General features: G+C 39.7%; 2 protein-coding genes across 3 annotated transcripts in view; both read left to right on the top strand.

Moving 5' to 3' along the window:
• The first annotated feature begins 1,094 nt into the window (after positions 1 to 1,094).
• On the top strand, positions 1,095 to 14,640 carry si:dkeyp-68b7.12 (rho GTPase-activating protein 30). 2 transcript variants are annotated; one of them, XM_026150661.1, is made up of 14 exons: positions 1,095 to 1,150; positions 1,708 to 2,087; positions 4,130 to 4,232; positions 4,333 to 4,477; positions 4,567 to 4,649; positions 5,359 to 5,466; positions 5,783 to 5,901; positions 5,998 to 6,169; positions 6,344 to 6,441; positions 6,811 to 6,888; positions 8,900 to 9,559; positions 10,646 to 10,854; positions 10,996 to 11,612; positions 12,645 to 14,640. In XM_026150661.1, exons 2-14 carry the CDS (start codon positions 2,000 to 2,002, stop codon positions 13,975 to 13,977), a joined length of 3,813 nt encoding a protein of 1,270 aa, XP_026006446.1. In that variant the 5' UTR covers positions 1,095 to 1,150; positions 1,708 to 1,999; the 3' UTR covers positions 13,978 to 14,640. The 2 variants fall into 2 exon arrangements, with proteins under 2 accessions (XP_026006446.1, XP_026006445.1); XM_026150660.1 differs by having other exon boundaries at positions 8,900 to 9,607.
• Positions 14,641 to 18,242: 3,602 nt separating this feature from the next.
• Positions 18,243 to 19,160, top strand: part of LOC113010767 (uncharacterized) — a 28,851-nt gene continuing 27,933 nt past the window's right edge. Inside the window, exon 1 of the mRNA XM_026149973.1 lies at positions 18,243 to 18,647. Within this exon, the coding sequence (XP_026005758.1) occupies positions 18,377 to 18,647 (271 nt within the window). The 5' untranslated portion in view covers positions 18,243 to 18,376. The remainder of the gene's footprint in view (positions 18,648 to 19,160) is intronic.

The raw sequence follows: 19,160 nt of genomic DNA, 5'->3' as shown, positions 1-19,160 counted from the left end.
AGTTACAAAACTGTAGCTCAGAGATGCAAATAAGTAAAGGAAGGTAAACCATCTATAGAGAAAAACAGTCGGAGAACAATCAGGTGTGATAAGTATTCCACACTTATCTGCTTTAACAGGGATTCTTACAACTAAACCTTTTACAGTAGAAACCATCTGTGATGAACTGTAAAAGGGAAAAAGCCCAGCAGGTCCACAGAAACTCATCATAAACATAATGTTTTGAGGGCTTTATTTCAAATAACAGGATACTGCAAGAATAGCATCAACACAGTGTGTAATGTAGACACACACACACACACACACACACACACAAACAACTAGACTTTTTATGTTTCTCTGCAGTGCTTTGTGACTCTTTTGTTACTTTGTGGTGCATTCGTGTTCTTTGTGGCTCAAGAGTTGGGAGTTCGCCTTGTAATCGGAAGGTTGCCGGTTCGAGCCCCAGCTTGGACAGTCTCGGTCGTTGTGTTCTTGGGCAAGACACTTCACCCGTTGCCTACTGGTGGTGGTCAGAGGGCCCGGTGGCGCCAGTGTCCGGCAGCCTCGCCTCTGTCAGTGTGCCCCAGGGTGGCTGTGGCTACAATGTAGCTGCCATTACCAGTGTGTGAATGTGTGTGTGAATGGGTGGATGACTGGATATGTAAAGTGCTTTGGGGTCCTTAGGGACTAGTAAAGCGCTATATAAATACAGGCCATTTACCATTTCTGAACTACTTTTCTTGCTCATGTGTTTGTCTTCTCCTTCATTGGCACAGTGTGACTAGCTTTAGTTTATCTTATGATTTCACTGACATACTGAATCTATTTATATTTATATGTAGCAATGATGTAAAACTGTTAAAATGGAAGAAAATGTAATCAGATTTCATCCCTCATCTTTAAGGTACGTTCAGATCTACTTATTTCAGTCAGGGTGATGGAGGTCGGCCCACAGAGAGACAAATGCAGCGCATGTGAGGGAAATAGATGAACTGTACAGATACTATGAACTGATTTCCCTACTCAGCAGAGGCGGAGAAACAGAGGGCCAAATACAGAGAGAAAGCACAAGAGAAGGAGAGACACTCAGGAAGTTAAACAGGGGAAGTTTAGTGGTTTGTTGCGTCATCGTTTTATGCTGCTACTTGTGTGCCGATGCAGAGTGAAGGTAGGAACACTTGTGTTCGCTTTTTAATTTGTTTGTTTCCTCACATTTAAAGTCTTTCCAAAAACGTGGACCGATTGGGAGGGTGGTGGATGATAGGAGAGTAGCGGCAGGTGTCAGGAAGATGGAGAGAGTGGGGAGAGAGTTTGAACGTCTCTGTGAATCTATATGTTCAGTGCTCGACTTCCGCTGAAATGAGAACAGGGCCGCGATGGCCCTGACATGAGGGCAGGGAGGACAGACCGGGCTCTGTAGTGAGCGTAGTCCTCAGGCAGGAGCGGAGATTAGAAGCTTAAGTTGGTCCACCACCTCAGAGAAACCTTATAGCATGATTGGAGCGAAACGTTCAGGGGCTCTTTTCAGTGAATACGAGAAGTACAGATGCAAGGGTGTGGCCTTTCATTCGAAAATAAATTGAGTGCATCAGGGGGAAGTGAAGGCGTCATATGCAAGGCGAGCGTTCAGTGCAGTTTGTTTGATTTTAACTGTGAGATTGTTCATTGTTAAAAAGTGAAACTGCTATATCCACAACGAAACCGTTATCATTTCTGCTTTTGCAGGGAGGAAGACACAACAAAGTATGTCCTAACGCTCGATTTTACGTGACAGCCCCAATGCAGCGCAGCTCACAGAGGAAACAAGCTGCACCTAACAACATGCACTGAAGCAAAGGAAACAGAAGCAACAGCAGCACAGTCAAACCTCTGAAATGTGCAACGTTTTATCAGAGTCATCGTCACTTTAACCATTTTGGTCAACGCATCCAGAACAGACAGTCAGTGAACCTGACCGTCACCAGCAGGGTAGAGGGGACCAGTCTGAATGTGAGGTGAAAAGAGAAGACAGGAAGAGATGAGGAGAGTTCGAAGAAAAGGGGGCAACAAAGAGAAGGTGTTTGGATGTGATCTGTTGGAGCATCTAAATACCTCTGGTCAAGAGGGTAAGTGAGCAACCCTGACTAGAAAACATGTCCTGCTCTTATTGTTGTTTTCTCCACTTGTCATAGTTTTCTTCATTGCATTAAACACAATCCTGCAGAGATAAATCATTTACACATAGGTGTCAGACATCAGCAGAAGTACCGTTTATACCATGTAAATGAAACATGTCATAGAAGTGTTACTAAACTGAAGCAACCTGCTATTAAGCACATTTCATGGGATATTTCTCATGTTTCTCAACTCTTTAGCATCTCACTCTGCAGTAAAGTGCTTGCCTATGCTTTTTTTAAAAGCATAGGCAAGTCGTGAAGGCCAACGTTCAGATTATGACTTTGCTTGTCAAACCACACCAGGCTGAGTCAAACATTTGAAAAAGTCTTAATCATTTTATAATGTGACCCCGACTGACTCATTGTGGGCAAAGCGTGGGACATCGCAGGGCAAATTACTTTGGGGGTAAGTAAAAAAAAAAAAGGTAAAGACTTTTGGGAAAGTATTCTGGCACTGATGAGACAAAGGTTGACTTTTTTGGGAGAACATCAGACCAGCAGTCATAAGTGGGCATAGTGTGATGGTCTGGGGCTGCTTTGCTGCTTCAGCACGACTTTCTGTAACTGATGGAACCATCTCTTTACCAGAAATGCTCAAGGAGAACGTCTGGCCAACAGTTCATGCCCTAAACCTCAAACAGAGTTGAGCTGAAAAGAAGGACAGTGATCCAAAACACCAGCAAGTCCACCTCTGATTGGTTTAAAAAACTCCAAAATAATGGTGTTGGAGTGTCATAGTGAAATATTCTTTAGCATGACCTTAAACTGGCCATTCATGCTTGAAAACCCTCCAGTGTGGCTTTATTAATTCATCCTGCAAACATGAGTGAGCCAAAATTCCTCCAGAGCAAAGTGAAAAACTCATTGCAGTGATCACAAATGTTCATTGCAGTTGTTGTTGCCAAGGGTGGCAAAGCCAATTATGAGGCTTAGGGGACAATTGAACAATGAAATTACAATTTAAAAGCTGCATTTTGTATTTATTCAGGTTGTCTTTGTCTAATATGCAACAAACTAAGAAATCAGATGGGGGCAAACACTTTTTTGTGGTACTATAACTGGAGAAACAATGATTTTTGCACTTCAGCTTCTGTTTTACTTTTCTGGTATTTTAAGATTTTAGCAGGGATGCAACACATTTCTTGTCAGTAATGTTTCCACTTACATGAAATAAACAAAAAAATATCGGACATAATGTCAATAAATGGGATGAAAGGACGAGGAAGGTATCTGCTGTGCACCTGGCCAACTTAACCGTGACCCTTAGAACAGAAATATTCCTCTCAGGGATCCATGTAGTCTTTGGCACTTCTGTGCTTCAAGCTAAATGCCCACATGTCAACAATGACAAAGGAAACATAACTATTTTAAGCAGACAGAATATTTGCTGTGTTCACAGTCATAGTTTGGTATGCTAATTTTTCTCACTATCAATAAGCAAAGACAAAACAACAACAAAGCTGTGGCTGAAATCAGTTTCATGTTTGTATTTGTCAAATCTCAGTATTACAGAAATGTACTTAAAAATAACCTGTTCAACTACCACAATATAAGTTTTATATATATAGTATAAATGGTGTGGTGACTTTGACCCTAAAATAAGTTTTTAAAAAGGTTTTTAACCCTGGAAATTATATTCATTACAACAGTCTTTCATAGGTTTTGATCGAGGAGTCTTTGAGTCATATGCCTGATGCTCTGCATGAACCTCTAGATGTCAGAGGATCATTATCAATAAGATCCGTGGACCAATTGAAACTGGGCAAATTTTCATAGTCAAAAGTCATCAGTATGCTTTAGTTATAAAATTATAGATTTGATAGACTTATTGACTGTATATGTACCGAATTTCCAGAATTTCCCTTAGGAAGCAACCCGAGGGATTAATAAAGTTTCATCTAAATATTTGTATCTAAAGATGACAGATTGAACATGTTCCATGCTTTTATTAGGCCAATATCCAGGTTATTCATTTGAGTCTTCTCTCACAGTTCCACTGGTGCTGCGATGCTGCAGTGAGTTTGTGGAGCATCATGGGATTGTTGATGGGATCTACAGGTTGTCTGGAGTGTCATCCAATATCCAGAAACTCAGGTAAAATGTCTGTGTGTGGTCAACCTTTACCTGTAAATAAACAATATAATCCACATATATTTTAATGGATATTCGATTATGTTATTATCATTCAAAACAGGGGTGAGTTTGAGAGTGATGGAAATCCTGAACTGAACAAGGATTTGTACCTGCAGGACATCCACTGTGTCAGCTCTTTGTGTAAAGCTTATTTCAGAGAGCTGCCCAACCCTCTGCTCACATATCAGCTGTATGACAAATTTGCTGTGAGTATCTCAGACATGCGAAAAAAACAAAATAAAATCCTTGACTGGTCTACAGGCATGAAAACAGAAAATAACACATATCCTAACAGGAAGCTGTGGCCATCCAGCTAGAGGAGGAGAGGCTAGTAAAGATCGGTGATGTCCTGAAAGAGCTACCAGCACCTCATTACAGGTACAACCCTCTGCATCCCAATGACAGCCACTTTTACTATATAATAACCTGTATTTCTGCACACAAGCAGAGGGCATCTCCTTTTATTTCTCTCCAGTAACTATCACAACAGATCAGCTCAATTTTATTACTTCACCAGAGATTAGTAGGCTTTAGTAAATTCTTCTATATGTAGATTTTAGTTCACTGCCACAAGGAAGACATGTAGGAAAATATTACAAAACTGTACATTTACAGATAATAACACTGGACCCCGTGAAGCTGCTTAATTACATATAAATGGGCTGAACTGGCAGACCAGAACCTAACTGCACGGTTTTGGTCCGCCATCATCCATCTATTATCGTGGGGTAGAAACATAAGCACAGATGCCGACACTCTTCTCTCCCTAACCACCTCGTCCTCCAGGGGCATGCAAGGCATTCCAAAGCCAGCCAAGAGAGCCCTGGGTCTACCCTGGGCTCTCATTACAGTTCAACATGGCTGAAATACTTCACTTAGTTGGATCACACAGTCCAAAAGTCCAGTACAGTTACCAATTAAAAAGTAAAGAACTGACCAATAACAGTATTTCCTTTACGAAAACCACCATTAATCCCACATTTACAGATGATAATACTGATTATTATGTGGTTGATGTGTAAAATAATACTGTTTCTAACAAGGCTGCAGATTTAAAAGCTGATCATGTATCATGTGTGTCCTACAGGACTCTGGAGTTTCTCATGCGTCATCTTGTCAGAATGGCCTCGTATTCGTCAGAAACCAACATGCACTCCAGGAACCTGGCCATTGTCTGGGCCCCCAACCTGCTCAGGTGTGTTAATGAAAAATCAGTGTGTCTCAGATATGTGCTCTTGTGAACTGAGGGATACACTACCTGCTTTCATTCTGAGGGAAAATACTATATATATAAACTGCTGAAAGTTACTGTAATTTTAATTTATATTGTATGCGATTCAATAACCTTGTATAGTGCACCGCTGCCTTTGCTTACCTGTTCCTTGTTCCTTTTCTGCTTCACTTTGTTCTTCTGTTGTTTTCATCCATTCCTTCTTCTCCTTTAGCACATAGTCATGTCTTGCAGTTGTGATAATCAATCAGTAAACCAATCTATCAATCTGTATGAAAAGGTCTAAAGACATTGAAGCGACAGGATTCAATGGCACTGCGGCCTTCATGGAGGTCAGGGTCCAGTCCATCGTGGTGGAGTTCATTCTCACACACGTCCCTCAGCTGTTTCCCGATGCAGGTCAGAACACAGATGTGCATCCACAGACACTCACGTGCAGAGAAAGGCGATAAACTTATGTACCACAGCTTAAAATCTTTCCTCTGACCTCTTCAGACATATCAAACGAGAGAAGGAAGTCCCTCCCATCCCCATCAGCATTCCCCAACACGGAGGAATGTTTATTCCGGCCTGTTCCCACCCCAGCTTGTAGCTATGGGAACATCAGTCCAGGAGATGGTCCACTTCCCATAAGACCTTACCATGCCATCATTGAAGGCACAGACAAGTGAGTAAACCATTTCTTTATCTGGGTCACCATTACTGTCCGTTATACACAAAATCTTAGTCGCTTACACTTTTTAGAGTATCAGGTGAATGAACAAGTGATGCTTGTATGTTAGAAAATAACATTTCTTTTCATATAAACTTCTTGCAAATGTGCATGTCTTGCTCGCCTCAGGAGGAAAGGATCCCTTAAAGGCAGGAAGTGGATGTCCATCTTTAACATTGGAGGACGATTCCCGGATCCACGGCGAAAACACAAACCTTCAACCAAAGGTACAAAACCTTCACATAGAAATGAGTCACATCATTTATTCCTACTAAGTTAATTTCTCCTTTTCCATAAACAGGTTTGCGTGTTGACAACTTTATTCTCTTTGGTTTGTTTTCTAATTTCTTCTCACTTTTAGGAAATAGCAACATTTAAAATGACATTCAAACTCACATATTTTTAAATATTAATATTTAAAAATGTAAATATAATTTGTTTGTATTTTGGCACATTTTATTAATGTACTTTTAGAAAACTGTTGCTGCTGGCTGCTGTTTTGGACATCAGTTTTAAGTCTCCCATAGATCAGTTCCAACAGCTTCTCTCTATATATTATCTCACTTATCTTAGAAATAATTTTTATATTTTTTCAGCTCCAGAGAAAGAAAGGCCTGCTCTGAGACCTGCAAGAAGCATGGACTCCCTCAGCTCCCCATCCTATCCAAATGAAGGTATCGTCTTCTGAAACATTAAAATGATGAATTTGTTACTTAGAAAAATAATTAAATGCAGTAAAAATGTTAAGAAGTAAGTGAATTTCATATTTATTTAGATATAAACTCTTCTATAAAGAATTTGAAATGTTGATTTAATTTGTTTGATTTGATTAAGCTGTAAGACTCTGAGGTTTGTTAAAATGTGAACTCACAGTGCTTACTTATAAGAAGAAAACGAGTAGATAAAATTTCATTTAAATGCATCTGGTGATAGTGAACAGCTGACTGGGAACTTCTTCCACCATCACCACACAATAGAGTTGAATGGAGTTTGTTTTCTAATGTCTTGAAGAAAAAAGCACTTTTACATGCCATTTCGTAAAGTCCCGCTTTGAAGCAATTAAGCCATCCCCATTGCAGTTTTTGGACTGTGCTGGTATTTATATAGTGCTTTTAATTTTTCTAGTCTTACTGATGTCTCAGAGTACTTTACCAGCAGTGACTACAAGTCATATTTTGAAGTAAGAAGTGACCACATTTACTAGCGGTTTAACTACAACCACTAGCAAGAATGGCTAGCTAGAAACATTTATAGACTGCATCAGTGCAATGCAAAGAGTGACACATGCAAATTAATCTTAAGTAGCACAAAGTAAAATGCTAGAATTTAACCCAGTCTCGTGACAAAATGTAAAATCCATTAACGTTTATAGACACCAGCTGATTCGTTTTTTCCCATGAGAGCTAGCGTAAATTTGAAGCTAATGTACAGAGTGTATCAAAATGAATCATTCAGTTTGGAGAGGCTATGTTTTTTAAAGTAATGGACGTAGAAACTTGCGGTAAATCTTAAAATATTATTAAGGTTTTACATACAAAACAGCGCTTTGCACATCATGTTCTACCTACATTTTGCCTCCCCACCCATAACCTTCATTTAATTTTTAATTTATATTCTAACATCTGTAGGCATTTAGTATATATTCTTATTTAGTGTATTTATATAGAGAAATATAGATTATATATACTGTAAATACTACATATTCTGTTTCTGTATCAATGACACCAAGACAAATTCCCCGTTTGTGTAAAAGCTTTGCAAAAAACGTGATTCTGATTCTGAAAATTTACAGTGTTCAAAAGTGCTCCACTTTGAGCAGGCCATTTGTCCATGCGATAGTCAAACTTGTGCCATACTTTTATGAGCATGTCTGGAGTCACTGCTGTTGTTAATATTTAACCTACCGTACACCATGTGGAACTAACAAATCTCTAACAAACTCTTAATAGAGCAGTTAAAATAAATGTCCTAAAATACCCATTGGCACCTCCAATCCCTAAGTCTCCAAATGTGGACTTTTTCTCCACTTAAACAAGAGAAATGATTTTGTGTACCTGGAAAAAATCCCTACATATAAGATCGTTTGGAGTAAATGAAAACACAACAGAAAATACATGAATGAAGTTGGTATCAGACATACACAAACTCATGTTTGAAAAACAGAAGGTAGAAATGTAACACCTCAAGACCTCCCCTCTAATATAAATACAAATAGAATGAATAAGTATGTGAACATAGAAATGGGATATTTGTGAACAGGAAAAACACGATTATTTTACAAACTGCTGTGAGAATATTTTGCCACACTGGTGAAAAGTATACTTTACTAGATTTTCACTTGTCAAACCTGGAGCACAGACCTTTTGTGGGTTTTTTTTAAAAATACAAGTAAGCAAAAAGAAAGCCACATCATTAGATAAGCTCAAAATACTCCAAAAAGCACCAAAAGCACAAATACAGTCAAGAGGTCATGGTTCAGTCCAGCCCAGTGAAATTAGTTGAGATCAAGTCAGTGCCCAAGGTGCACAGTCGGGTGTTTCAACATGGATAATCATGCATAAACTTGATTCTGTCAATCTTGGAGGATTCATTGTTGATTCAAATTATTGTTTGCAGATAATATCAAAATTTAGACTCAACTTTACCTTTCACTTAGGCTAAACTTATTTGTCATTATATTTTTAGGTACCAGGCGTCCTGGCCAGCGCCCTCCTTCCACCAGCATGTCTCCCCTTGTCACTACCACCCCTCAGGCTGTCTCTGAGCTCCCAGTATCTTCAGGTGGATTAGGTGCCAGTGAATATGCTGTGACCTACCGCAGGGGAACAGGGCTAGTAAGCGGTGGTGCAGGCGTACAGGGTACCTACACAGCTCTTGATCCAGAAGGTTTAGGATTAGCAGGCAATGATACTGTCCAGTCCAGATCTCCAGGAATATCCACTAAAGCTGGTCGGAGAGCAGCCATGCACATCACAGGACCCACCATGGTTACTGTGCCACTACATATCACCTCTAACCTGGCTTTAGGGGTTCTTCAAGGGGGCGGAGCTGACAGGATCATACAACGTAGAGACAAAAACGGGGGTGACAAGGCGGGAGCAGAAAAGGCAGCGAAAAAGGTAAGCAGAGTAATGGAATGGAATGTGGAAGAAACCAAGAAGGAGGAGGAGGAAGTGAAAAGTGAAAAGGAGAAAAGCAGTGCAGAAGACGTGGAGACGACAGAGGATTCGGTGGCAGCAGGTGGTGCTGAGGAGAAAACGGAAAAAGGAGCAGAAGAGAAAGGAGATGAACCTAAGAGACAACGAGCCAAAAGCCTCCTGTCCAACTCAGAAGAAGATAACAAAGGTGATGCCAAAAATGCTGAACAAAATGTTGAAGATGATGAATATATGGGTAATTTGAACTTTTTTATTACAATGACCACTTTTTCTTACAAGGACTGCAAATAATAACTGTTTTGCACATCAGTTATTGATTTTCTGGTTCAAACTTAAACGTCTTAGTTGCTACTACAAAGATTTCTTTAAAATTTGGTACAAATAGTCAAGACCTCCGGTGCACCTATCGAGGAAACACTCCCAGGGGGACTAGCGGTTTTTCTCTTTGTTGACTTTTTGTAATGTAACCCTGAGTTTTAATGTCGTTTTATATAAAATTCCACAAACAGTTCTGCTAAGTTTCATAAACGGGTCAAACGTTTGACCTTCAACTTTTTCGATGGTGCCCTTTAACAGGAATACCAAATACTTGCCAATCTGACTTCTGTATGTGTTTTGTGCAAATTACCACATTAGGGTAATGGTAAATGGCCTGTATTTATATAGTGCTTTACTAGTCCCTAAGGACCCCAAAGCGCTTTACATATCCAGTCATCCACCCATTCACACACACATTCACACACTGGTGATGGCAAGCTACATTGTAGCCACAGCCACCCTGGGGCGCACTGACAGAGGCGAGGCTGCCGGACACTGGCGCCACCGAGCCCTCTGACCACCACCAGCAGGCAACGGGTGAAGTGTCTTGCCCAAGGACACAACGACCGAGACTGTCCAAGCCGAGGCTCGAACCGGCAACCTTCCGATTACAAGGCGAACTCCCAACTCTTGAGCCACGACCGCCCCAGCGTCATTGTAATCTGAAGGATGACATCCATTCAACTGCTCTAAGTCTTTTTTGCCCCAACCTTTGACTATAGTCTTTTAAAATACTTGAGCATTTTTGTTTTTATTTATTTCCTCCAAGCACATTTTGAGAATCAGTCAAAAAATAAGCCCAATAATCTTACGCTTGTATTTTCCCCAGAAATTAGTTTTTTCTCTTTGTTTTTCTGCAGCTGTCTTAGAATTAAACTATTGCAAGTACAGTGCAACAAATGAATTTTACTCAGTCGTGAAACTCATTAACTCATGATCGTTGTTTCATTGACAGAAATGAAAGTTAGTGAGACGTCCGAGCTTCAGCCAGAGGACACTCAGCATGAAGATAATGGAGAGTTCAATGCTTCTGATGTTCTCAACTCAACAGAGGTGGCAGGCGACAACCAGAATATGTTTGGCTACATTCAAGACAACTTTGAATTCCTGGACCAAATGGACTGCAGTGGAATGGACCATATGGACTGCAGTGTCTCTTATCAGGTGTGTTTTTTATGGTTGCAAATCTTTCTTAGCACATAAGAAGTTGGAGGTTTGCAGAAGAAAATGGTTATTTGCACAGGAGCAGTATTACGCTGTATTTGTGAAAGCTTTTTAATGTGGTTCCTCTTTTTTCCCCAATAGGTGCAGGAGTTCTCTGTTGAACCTCCTTGTCACTCAGACGATGAGTATGAATCAATGGCTCAAGTTCAGACTTCTCCTTGTCCTCCAGAGCCACAGTCACGCCTGCGTCCAGGCCCTCAAAGTCCCAGCGAGTCAAACCCACACAGACCGCTCAGTCTCGACTTGCACAGTCGACACACAAAATCCCTCAGCCTGCCTTACATGACCTCGCCTGTCCACGGACCGGATGAGTCTTCATCTGAAGACGAGGCTATGGGGGATGACATTGGTGATAACGAGTACAGTAGCGAGGAAGACGAGAGCATGTTCGTTAAAAGCCTTCCACCGGATTTCTTTTTGAACACAATCTCTGGGTTGGAACCTGAAACTGATGGAGAGGAAAGTTCCCCTCATGATAGCGTTTCTGTGCATTACATAGAGAGCTCTGAAGAAAGAGACTGCCAGTCACTGAAAACTGAACATTCGGCATGTACAGAAACAACTACGGGAGAGCGGGAGCAGGTAGAAGTGAACGACAGAGAAGATAAAAATGGACTGGATGAAAAGGAGATGATAGAAAAACAAGAGGAAACTAAAGTTCATCAGGAAGGAGACCAGCTGGAAAACGACGTGCAAAGGTGACAACTGATTACAATCTCAGATTTTAGTATTTATCATTATAGTTACCATGCATGTGCATTTTTGTCTTAATCTTTCCTGACTGGCAGACAGAAAAAGCACAACAACAACTATTTTATCTGTTATTTTACACTAACAGTGAGTCAGAAAACCACAACAGTGTGTGTGATTGTAGCTTAAATGCTTGATGTTTAATTAGAATGTGACCAGGTTCTGCACCACCTGTCTGACATATGATGTTTGAGCATCTTTCAGTTCGTTATTTTGATTTTAAACTCGCCTTATTGTTTTCATCTTTCTCTGCAACTGGGTCCAGCAACCTAATAATCTGAATATACCCAGACAACAGTCAGCCGGTGAAACCTTTAGACTGTAATGACCCAGATATTTCCCTCAGGAGTTTGAGAAGGCCAAACAGAAATAGAATGGAGAGTGAACAGGCTATTTGACCTTACTTATGAGAAACGTTATTCCACATGAATGAGAAAGATGTAAATAGTGCTAGCATGCTTAACATATAAACTTGAAAAGGTTTACATGTCAGTTATGTTTTTGTGGCTGATTTTGGAGAAGAAACCGAACTGCACACTTTTCAAAAGACACTATAATCACTTCACTCTTGTTTTGCTGTGGTGATTTGTTTTCCAGTATCCTGTAGTTAAGTTGTGTGGTCACAGTGGCCACTACTTGGATGATTTGAAGGCTAATGCCTGAAACCTGTGTGCACCCCCTGGTGGAAAAAGATTAAAAGTACAGTGTGGCAGATAGCACCACATGTCCTTCCCGTCCCTCCATTAGAAAATCATAACAAACTGAGGGGAATTCTCTTTTGATACATTAAACTTTGTGTCATCAGCTTGAGAAATGCTACAAGAACAAACTGCTACAAGTTTAATTAAATCAGGAAGAAATATTAAAGAAGAAGCTCAAAATTAGAGCTCAAAAAATTCTATAAACAAACGTTAATATGTCTTAAAGTCTCACTTATATTGTACGCGTCTAAACTGTTTTTGTCTCTTAACTATCTGCAGCAGAGAAACAGAGGAACATCTGGATATTATGAAAGATACTGAAAGTGAAATATCCTCAACAACCTGCTGTACAGAGTTTCCACTGCCAGTCACCGAGGACGCTGACGAATCCAGCACTGTGGCTGGCACGAGCGTTGAGGAGGTGAAGGAAGTAGTTGAAATTGCTCACAGCGATTGTCCATCTCAGGAAATGATGAACCAGAAAGAAACTGAATCAACAAATCATACCAGAAGCTGTAATGGAGGGGGTACAACAGAGAGAGACAATAAGGAGGGGGAGAATGGTGTGATATGCAATGAAATGGAGGACATGTGTGAACAGTTTGTACTGAAAATAGAGGAAAGTGACGAGAGAATGAGGGAAGAAACCTCAGAGGGAAAAGCTGACAGAGAACACGACAGTAGCAATGAGCAGGATACCCAAATCTGTGGGACACACAATGACATTTGGGAAGAACTTGAGGACATTGTATCTGAAGTGATAGAAGATGAGGAAAAGGCGCAGTCTGAGAGGGAGGGTGATGTTGGGCAAGAACATTTGGTAAAAGATGAACAGGACGAAGAGCACGGATCAAAGGAAATGGTGGAAGACGACAAAGAGGAGGCGAAGAAGACGGAAGGTATGATAGAAATAGACGGTGAACCAGTTGAGACGGCTGAAGGAGCGCCAACAAGTTTAGAAATGCAACAAGAGTTTAACGAAGATGAGACCCAGAGAGAAACTCATGAGAAGATGGCCAGCAAGGAAGACTCTCAGGAACATGTCACAGCAGAAGCGTTTTCAGATCAGCCAGAGAATGAGAGCGATGGTAAACAGACAGCCGATGAGCAACTTGAAACTGCGCCAAGTGAAGAGAACCAATTTAAAGAGGTGGGCTCTGATATGAAAGAGGGAAGAGAGAGTGAGAAGAGTGACGGCCCCTTAGAGGGTGTCGGAAGCACGCTGGTCTCCTCACAGCCGAAGATCTACCAAGTTAAAGCCGTGCCGGTGGTGCCTCCGAAGCCGCAGCACTGCAGAATCACCGCCCTGACCATCCGACAGCAGCAGCAGCAAAGAGAGAGAAGAGACGGCGACAGAGGGAGAGACAACACGCTGAGAGTCCCAGGAGAGCAGGACAAGGACGGAGACCAGAGCGACGAGGGCTCTGAGAAGAAAGAGAGTCCAAAGCTCAGGGGAGATAGCCGGGAGAGAGAGGGGAGGAGGGACAGGGCCGAAGTCAGAAACAGTCCCCTCAGCATGTGCTTTGATGAGGCTGTGGCCATTGCAACCATGAGGAGAGAGAAAGAGAGGGTGAGAGAAGGAGAGGCGGAGGCAGACGCGCTGGGGAAGTGACGTAGAGGTTTGAATTGTACAAACTAGTTTTCCCCACACAGAGTTAAAGGCTGTATTTTCTTATATAGAGGGGTGAATTTATTCCATTATACATTACAGCAACAGCAGCCCTGCTTGTGTAAGGCAACTGATTTAGCCGTTTCTGTGTTTCTTTGTAGAATGCATAAACTCGACGTGCAGTCATAACCAATAGTTGTCTAATATAAATATTGTTCAAGGGAAGATTTGTTCTCCGTTCATTTACCAGAACAGAATAGACCGCTGAGATGATATAAAGGGAATCAGATGCTGGGGTTGGATTTACGCGGTCAGCATCTTGAATCCTGATATTAAGAGGAATAAACTGAAACAGATGACAAACACTGAAGTGCCGAAGTGCTGCTCCAGTGTGACAAACCATCTGGATGAACTGCTAGAGTCTGGGTTGCTAATCTAAAAGTAAAAAATATTCGCATTGAATACACTCCCTGTTACACTCGGTGTTTGCACGAGTAACGAGTTTTCTCTCTCGTTACAGAAAAGTGTACATAAAAATAGAGGTTTGATGCCAAATACAAATGTGTTTAAAAAGATGCATTGACTATATCATATCATTTAGCAGGAATATGATGTCAACAGATCCAAAGTTGTTTTGCATTGTGTGAATAAAACATGTTTTCAATATGCTGTGTCTTCTTCAATCCTTCTTTATTTAAACTTTATCAGAGCAAACAAAGTGTTGGTGCTGAAGTTATAAATAGCCTTTATTGTTACGTTATAAAAATGCTGCTGGTATTTGCTTACAAAATACAAAAAACCATTAAAATAACTTCTTCAAGCTTCAAAAATCACTTGAAAAATAACTCGACTTCACTGTTCATTGCTTTTGATGGTTGACCCCTTGCATTTATCCACCTTGCACTACCTTTTCTCCTTACATATTCACCTTTTTCTACCTGCCTCCCTCTCACTCACACACATGTACCGGTATTCTGTTTTGCTTCTGTAACCTGAAGCTGATGGTCTTTAAAACAAAAGAACTCATAATAGACTTCATAAGGCACAGACAGGTTCATTCCCCTCTTATTATAAAGGGAGAATGGTTGGATTCTGTCTCCATCTTTAGGTTTCTGGGCACTCACATCTCCGTCGACCATAAGATAAAGAAGAAGGTCCAGCAGCGGCTGAAATAACTCCGCGTCGTAAGGAAGAATAACCTGAACCAGAAGCTCCTGCTAGCCTTCTACTGGTCCTCAGTGGAGAGCGTGGACTCCAACTATCTGGGTGTTTGGTACGCAGTGGCCACAACTGACAACAGGAAGGATGAGCAGAGGGTAATTAACACCCCCCCCCCCCCAAAAAAAAAACAACAACAAAAAAAACCATTGGCTGCCCTCTGCCTCTCTTCACAGGTGACCCCTTGAATCCCACTCACTACCTGTTTGGCCCACTGCCCTCTGGTCGACACCTCCAGACACAAACAGCTTCTTCCCGGGGCCATTCGGACTGCAAACAAACACTGTTCTCACACACCCCACCCCTGCCCACCAACCTCACCACCTGAGCCATAATGATTATAAATCCCTCATAATAAACGGAGCAGTGTCCTCTAATGTGTCTTTAATTTAGCAAAAGAAATTCCAGAGTCAAGAAATAATAACGACCTAAATAAACATATTACTCAGAATGTGTCCTCCATGTTTATTGGTGCTGCAACTCATAGAGAAATAATTAACATTGTGAAGACATTTAAAAATAAAAAGTCCACTGACTGTTTTGGTATTGACATGATATTAGTTAAAAGTATTATAGAATATATAGTGCAACCTTTCGCATACATTTGTAATCTGTCCTTTCAAACTGGTGTGTTTCCCTCACAAATGAAAATAGCAAAAGTTATTCCAATCCATAAAAACGGAGAGAGATGTCAGTTTACCAATTATAGGCCAATATCACTACTCCCACAGTTCTCAAAAATTTTAGAAAAGTTATTTGTTAATAGACTTGATAAATATATTGAGAAGCATAATCTCCTAAGTGATAACCAATATGGCTTTAGAGTGAAAAGGTCCACTTCAATGGCAGTGATGGAACTTGTTGAAGGGATATCTAATGCTATAGATAATAAGGAATATACTGTTGGTGTTTTTATAGACTTAAAAAAGGCGTTTGATACAATTGATCATTCTATATTAATGAATAAACTAGAGAGATATGGCATAAGAGGGATAGCATACAAGTGGATGAAAAGTTACCTGGATGAAAGATATCAATATGTCGAATTCAATAATGTAAAATCTAAGCAGTTGAAGGTAACTTGTGGTGTTCCTCAGGGCTCTGTGCTGGGCCCTAAATTATTTATATTATATATAAATGATATATGTAGTGTTTCCAAACTGTTAAAATGTGTATTGTTTGCTGATGATACCACTCTGTACTGCTCAGGTAAAAACTTAGAACAGCTTCTGACTACAGCGGAAAAGGAGTTAAATATATTAAAAAACTGGTTTGATGTAAATAAGTTATCATTAAATATAAAGAAAACAAAATTGATTATTTTTGGCACTAGACCAATGAAAAATGTATCTAAAATAAGGGTTAATGGAATTGAAATTGAAAGAGTGTACGAAAATAAATTTCTTGGAGTGATAATTGATGATAAGCTGAGTTGGAAGTCTCATATAAACCACGTGAAAACAAAAATGTCAAAAACCATTGCTATTCTCTATAAAACAAAGCATGTCCTGAACAAAAAAACATTATACACACTTTATTGTACTCTGTTGCTTCCATATATGACTTACTGTCTGGAGATATGGGGTAATGCATATAAAACGAACACTCTTCCTATTTTCAAGTTACAAAAAAGAGCTATAAGAATTATAAACCAATCAAACTATATAGAACCAACTAACATTTTGTTTATTAATCTGAATACCCTGAAATTTTATGATTTAGTTGAATATAAAATGGCACAGATAATGTATAAAGCACAAAATAACTTGCTTTGCCCCAGTACTCAGAAGCTGTTCAAAGTCAGAGAGAGTCAATATGACTTAAGGGGAACAGATTTCTTTAAAAAAAACAAGATAAGGACAAATATAAAGCAGAGATGTGTTTCTGTTAGAGGAGTTAACCTGTGGAATAGTTATGACAGTGATTTAAAAAGGTGTAGTTCATTTTCCTTGTTTAAAAATATGTTTAAAAATAGAGTATTAGAAAAATATATAAATCAAGAATGAAAAGAGCAAAAAGGAGAAAGAAAAAAAAAAAAAAACAACCTCTTGATTCTTTTGCTTTGATGTAGTTACTTATCTAAGGTGGAAAGTTTTTTTTTTTTTTTTTTTTTTTTTTTTTTTTCTCTTTGTTTTTTTTTTTGTTTGTTTGTTTGTTTGGTTGGTTTTTGCTTTGTTTTATTATTTTCTTCAAGCCCTGTGTACAGGAGCTGCATACAAAAAGATATTTTGTGAAAAGGGTTGGCGTAATAAGCAAATGCTTCAGCCAATACCTTTTGATTAGCCTTGTCTCATGCTTTCTTTCTTTATGGTAGATTTTTGTTCTGTTTTCACTGTTTGTTTGTTTGTTTTTTCACTGTTTTCACTGAGATTTGAATTTGAATGCTAATCAATAAAATCAAATCAAATCAAAATCAAATCAAATATACATACATATATACATCTATATACATATATCTATATATATATGTGTGTATATATATATATATATATATATATATATAGATATCGATGTAGCGGTTCCGAATGACAGCAATATCAGGAAGAAGGAACACGAGAAGCTGGAGAAATACCAAGGGCTCAGAGAAGAGCTCGAGAGGATGTGGAGGGTGAAGGTAACGGTGGTCCCCGTGGTAATCGGAGCACTAGGTGCGGTGACTCCCAAGCTAGGCGAGTGGCTCCAGCAGATCCCGGGAATAACATCGGAGATCTCTGTCCAGAAGAGCGCAGTCCTGGGAACAGCTAAGATACTGCGCAGGACCCTCAAGCTCCCAGGCCTCTGGTAGAGGACCCGAGCTTGAAGGATAAACCGCCCGCAGGGGCGTGCTGGGTGTTATATATATATATATATATATATATATATATATATATATATATATATATATATATATATATATATATATACATACATCCACATATACACACATCCACATATATATATACACACATCCACATATATATACATATATATATAAGACACATTAGAGAACACTGCTCCGTTTATTATGAGAGATTTATAATCATCATTATGTTTATTAGAAGTTTTACAGCCGTCGGTTTTACATCATATCCGCCTTTTCATTTTCCCGGAAGGGAACCAAAATAACAGCAGGGGAGTTGGATCTCACCACATGCATCAGCTGGTAGTTCAGCTTATAGCTGAGGTTTAATCTTCGGGTCATAGGATGTCTTTTCCCTCGTCGTTTCCTGCGCAGGTCGCAGCCATCATGGACGTCTTGGCGAAGGCGGCGGTGGCAGAAATCACGAAGCTGGTGGAAGACGGGAGTCTGGTCCTGCGCCTGGAGCTGAGTCGGAGGGAAGATGAGAATCAGGAGCTCCGAGCAAGTTTGAAGCTGATAGAGGCTGAGCTCAAGAAAGCTCAAGAAGCTGCCGCAAGCACAGCTACAGAAGCCAAACATACGCAGACTACAGCCGAGGAACTGGTGCTCCGAACGGGTAAGAAACGGCAACATCTGGAACCGACTAAACGAACCTTACTCAAAAAAATCTCAAATTTTAACTTCCTTTGCTTATAAAAAGGTTTACTGCACATTAGAACATAAATGATCATCCCTGTCATGTTGTGATGGTTCAAGTTTAGGTTCGGCTGAAGTATGAATCATTAGTAAGTGAAATGTATTCATAAAGCACACTGAAACGTTGCTTTGATTAATGGAGGACCACAAGAGCCACACGCATCAAAACAAAGAATTCTGTGCTTAAATAATGAATTCTGCATTTGTAAATTCATTTTTGAAATAATTGTATTTATTCAAACATTATTAAATAATACATTACTTCAGTAGTTTATTTTAAATAAAAACACTATTTTAAAATCTAGTTTTCAAAATTAATTAGTAATCCATCAATAAATACTTATATGAATTTCACAAAAAAAGAATTAAACTCTCAATAAAAACCTCATTTCAAAAACTATTTTCGAATTCCAAATTAAAAAACTAATTTTCA

Source organism: Astatotilapia calliptera, chromosome 18 (genome assembly GCF_900246225.1).
Source record: "Astatotilapia calliptera chromosome 18, fAstCal1.2, whole genome shotgun sequence".
NCBI lineage: Eukaryota > Metazoa > Chordata > Actinopteri > Cichliformes > Cichlidae > Astatotilapia > Astatotilapia calliptera.
This window is presented reverse-complemented; position numbering and strand designations above follow the sequence as displayed.

Excerpts from the sequence above, each read along its gene's own strand:
- si:dkeyp-68b7.12 (XM_026150660.1), top strand. The coding sequence starts at position 2,000 with ATGAGGAGAGTTCGAAGAAAAGGGGGCAACAAAGAGAAGGTGTTTGGA. Across the intron at positions 4,233-4,332 it reads TCCAATATCCAGAAACTCAG|GGGTGAGTTTGAGAGTGATG; the intron begins GTAAAATGTCTG and ends CATTCAAAACAG. Across the intron at positions 5,467-5,782 it reads TGGGCCCCCAACCTGCTCAG|GTCTAAAGACATTGAAGCGA; the intron begins GTGTGTTAATGA and ends CTGTATGAAAAG.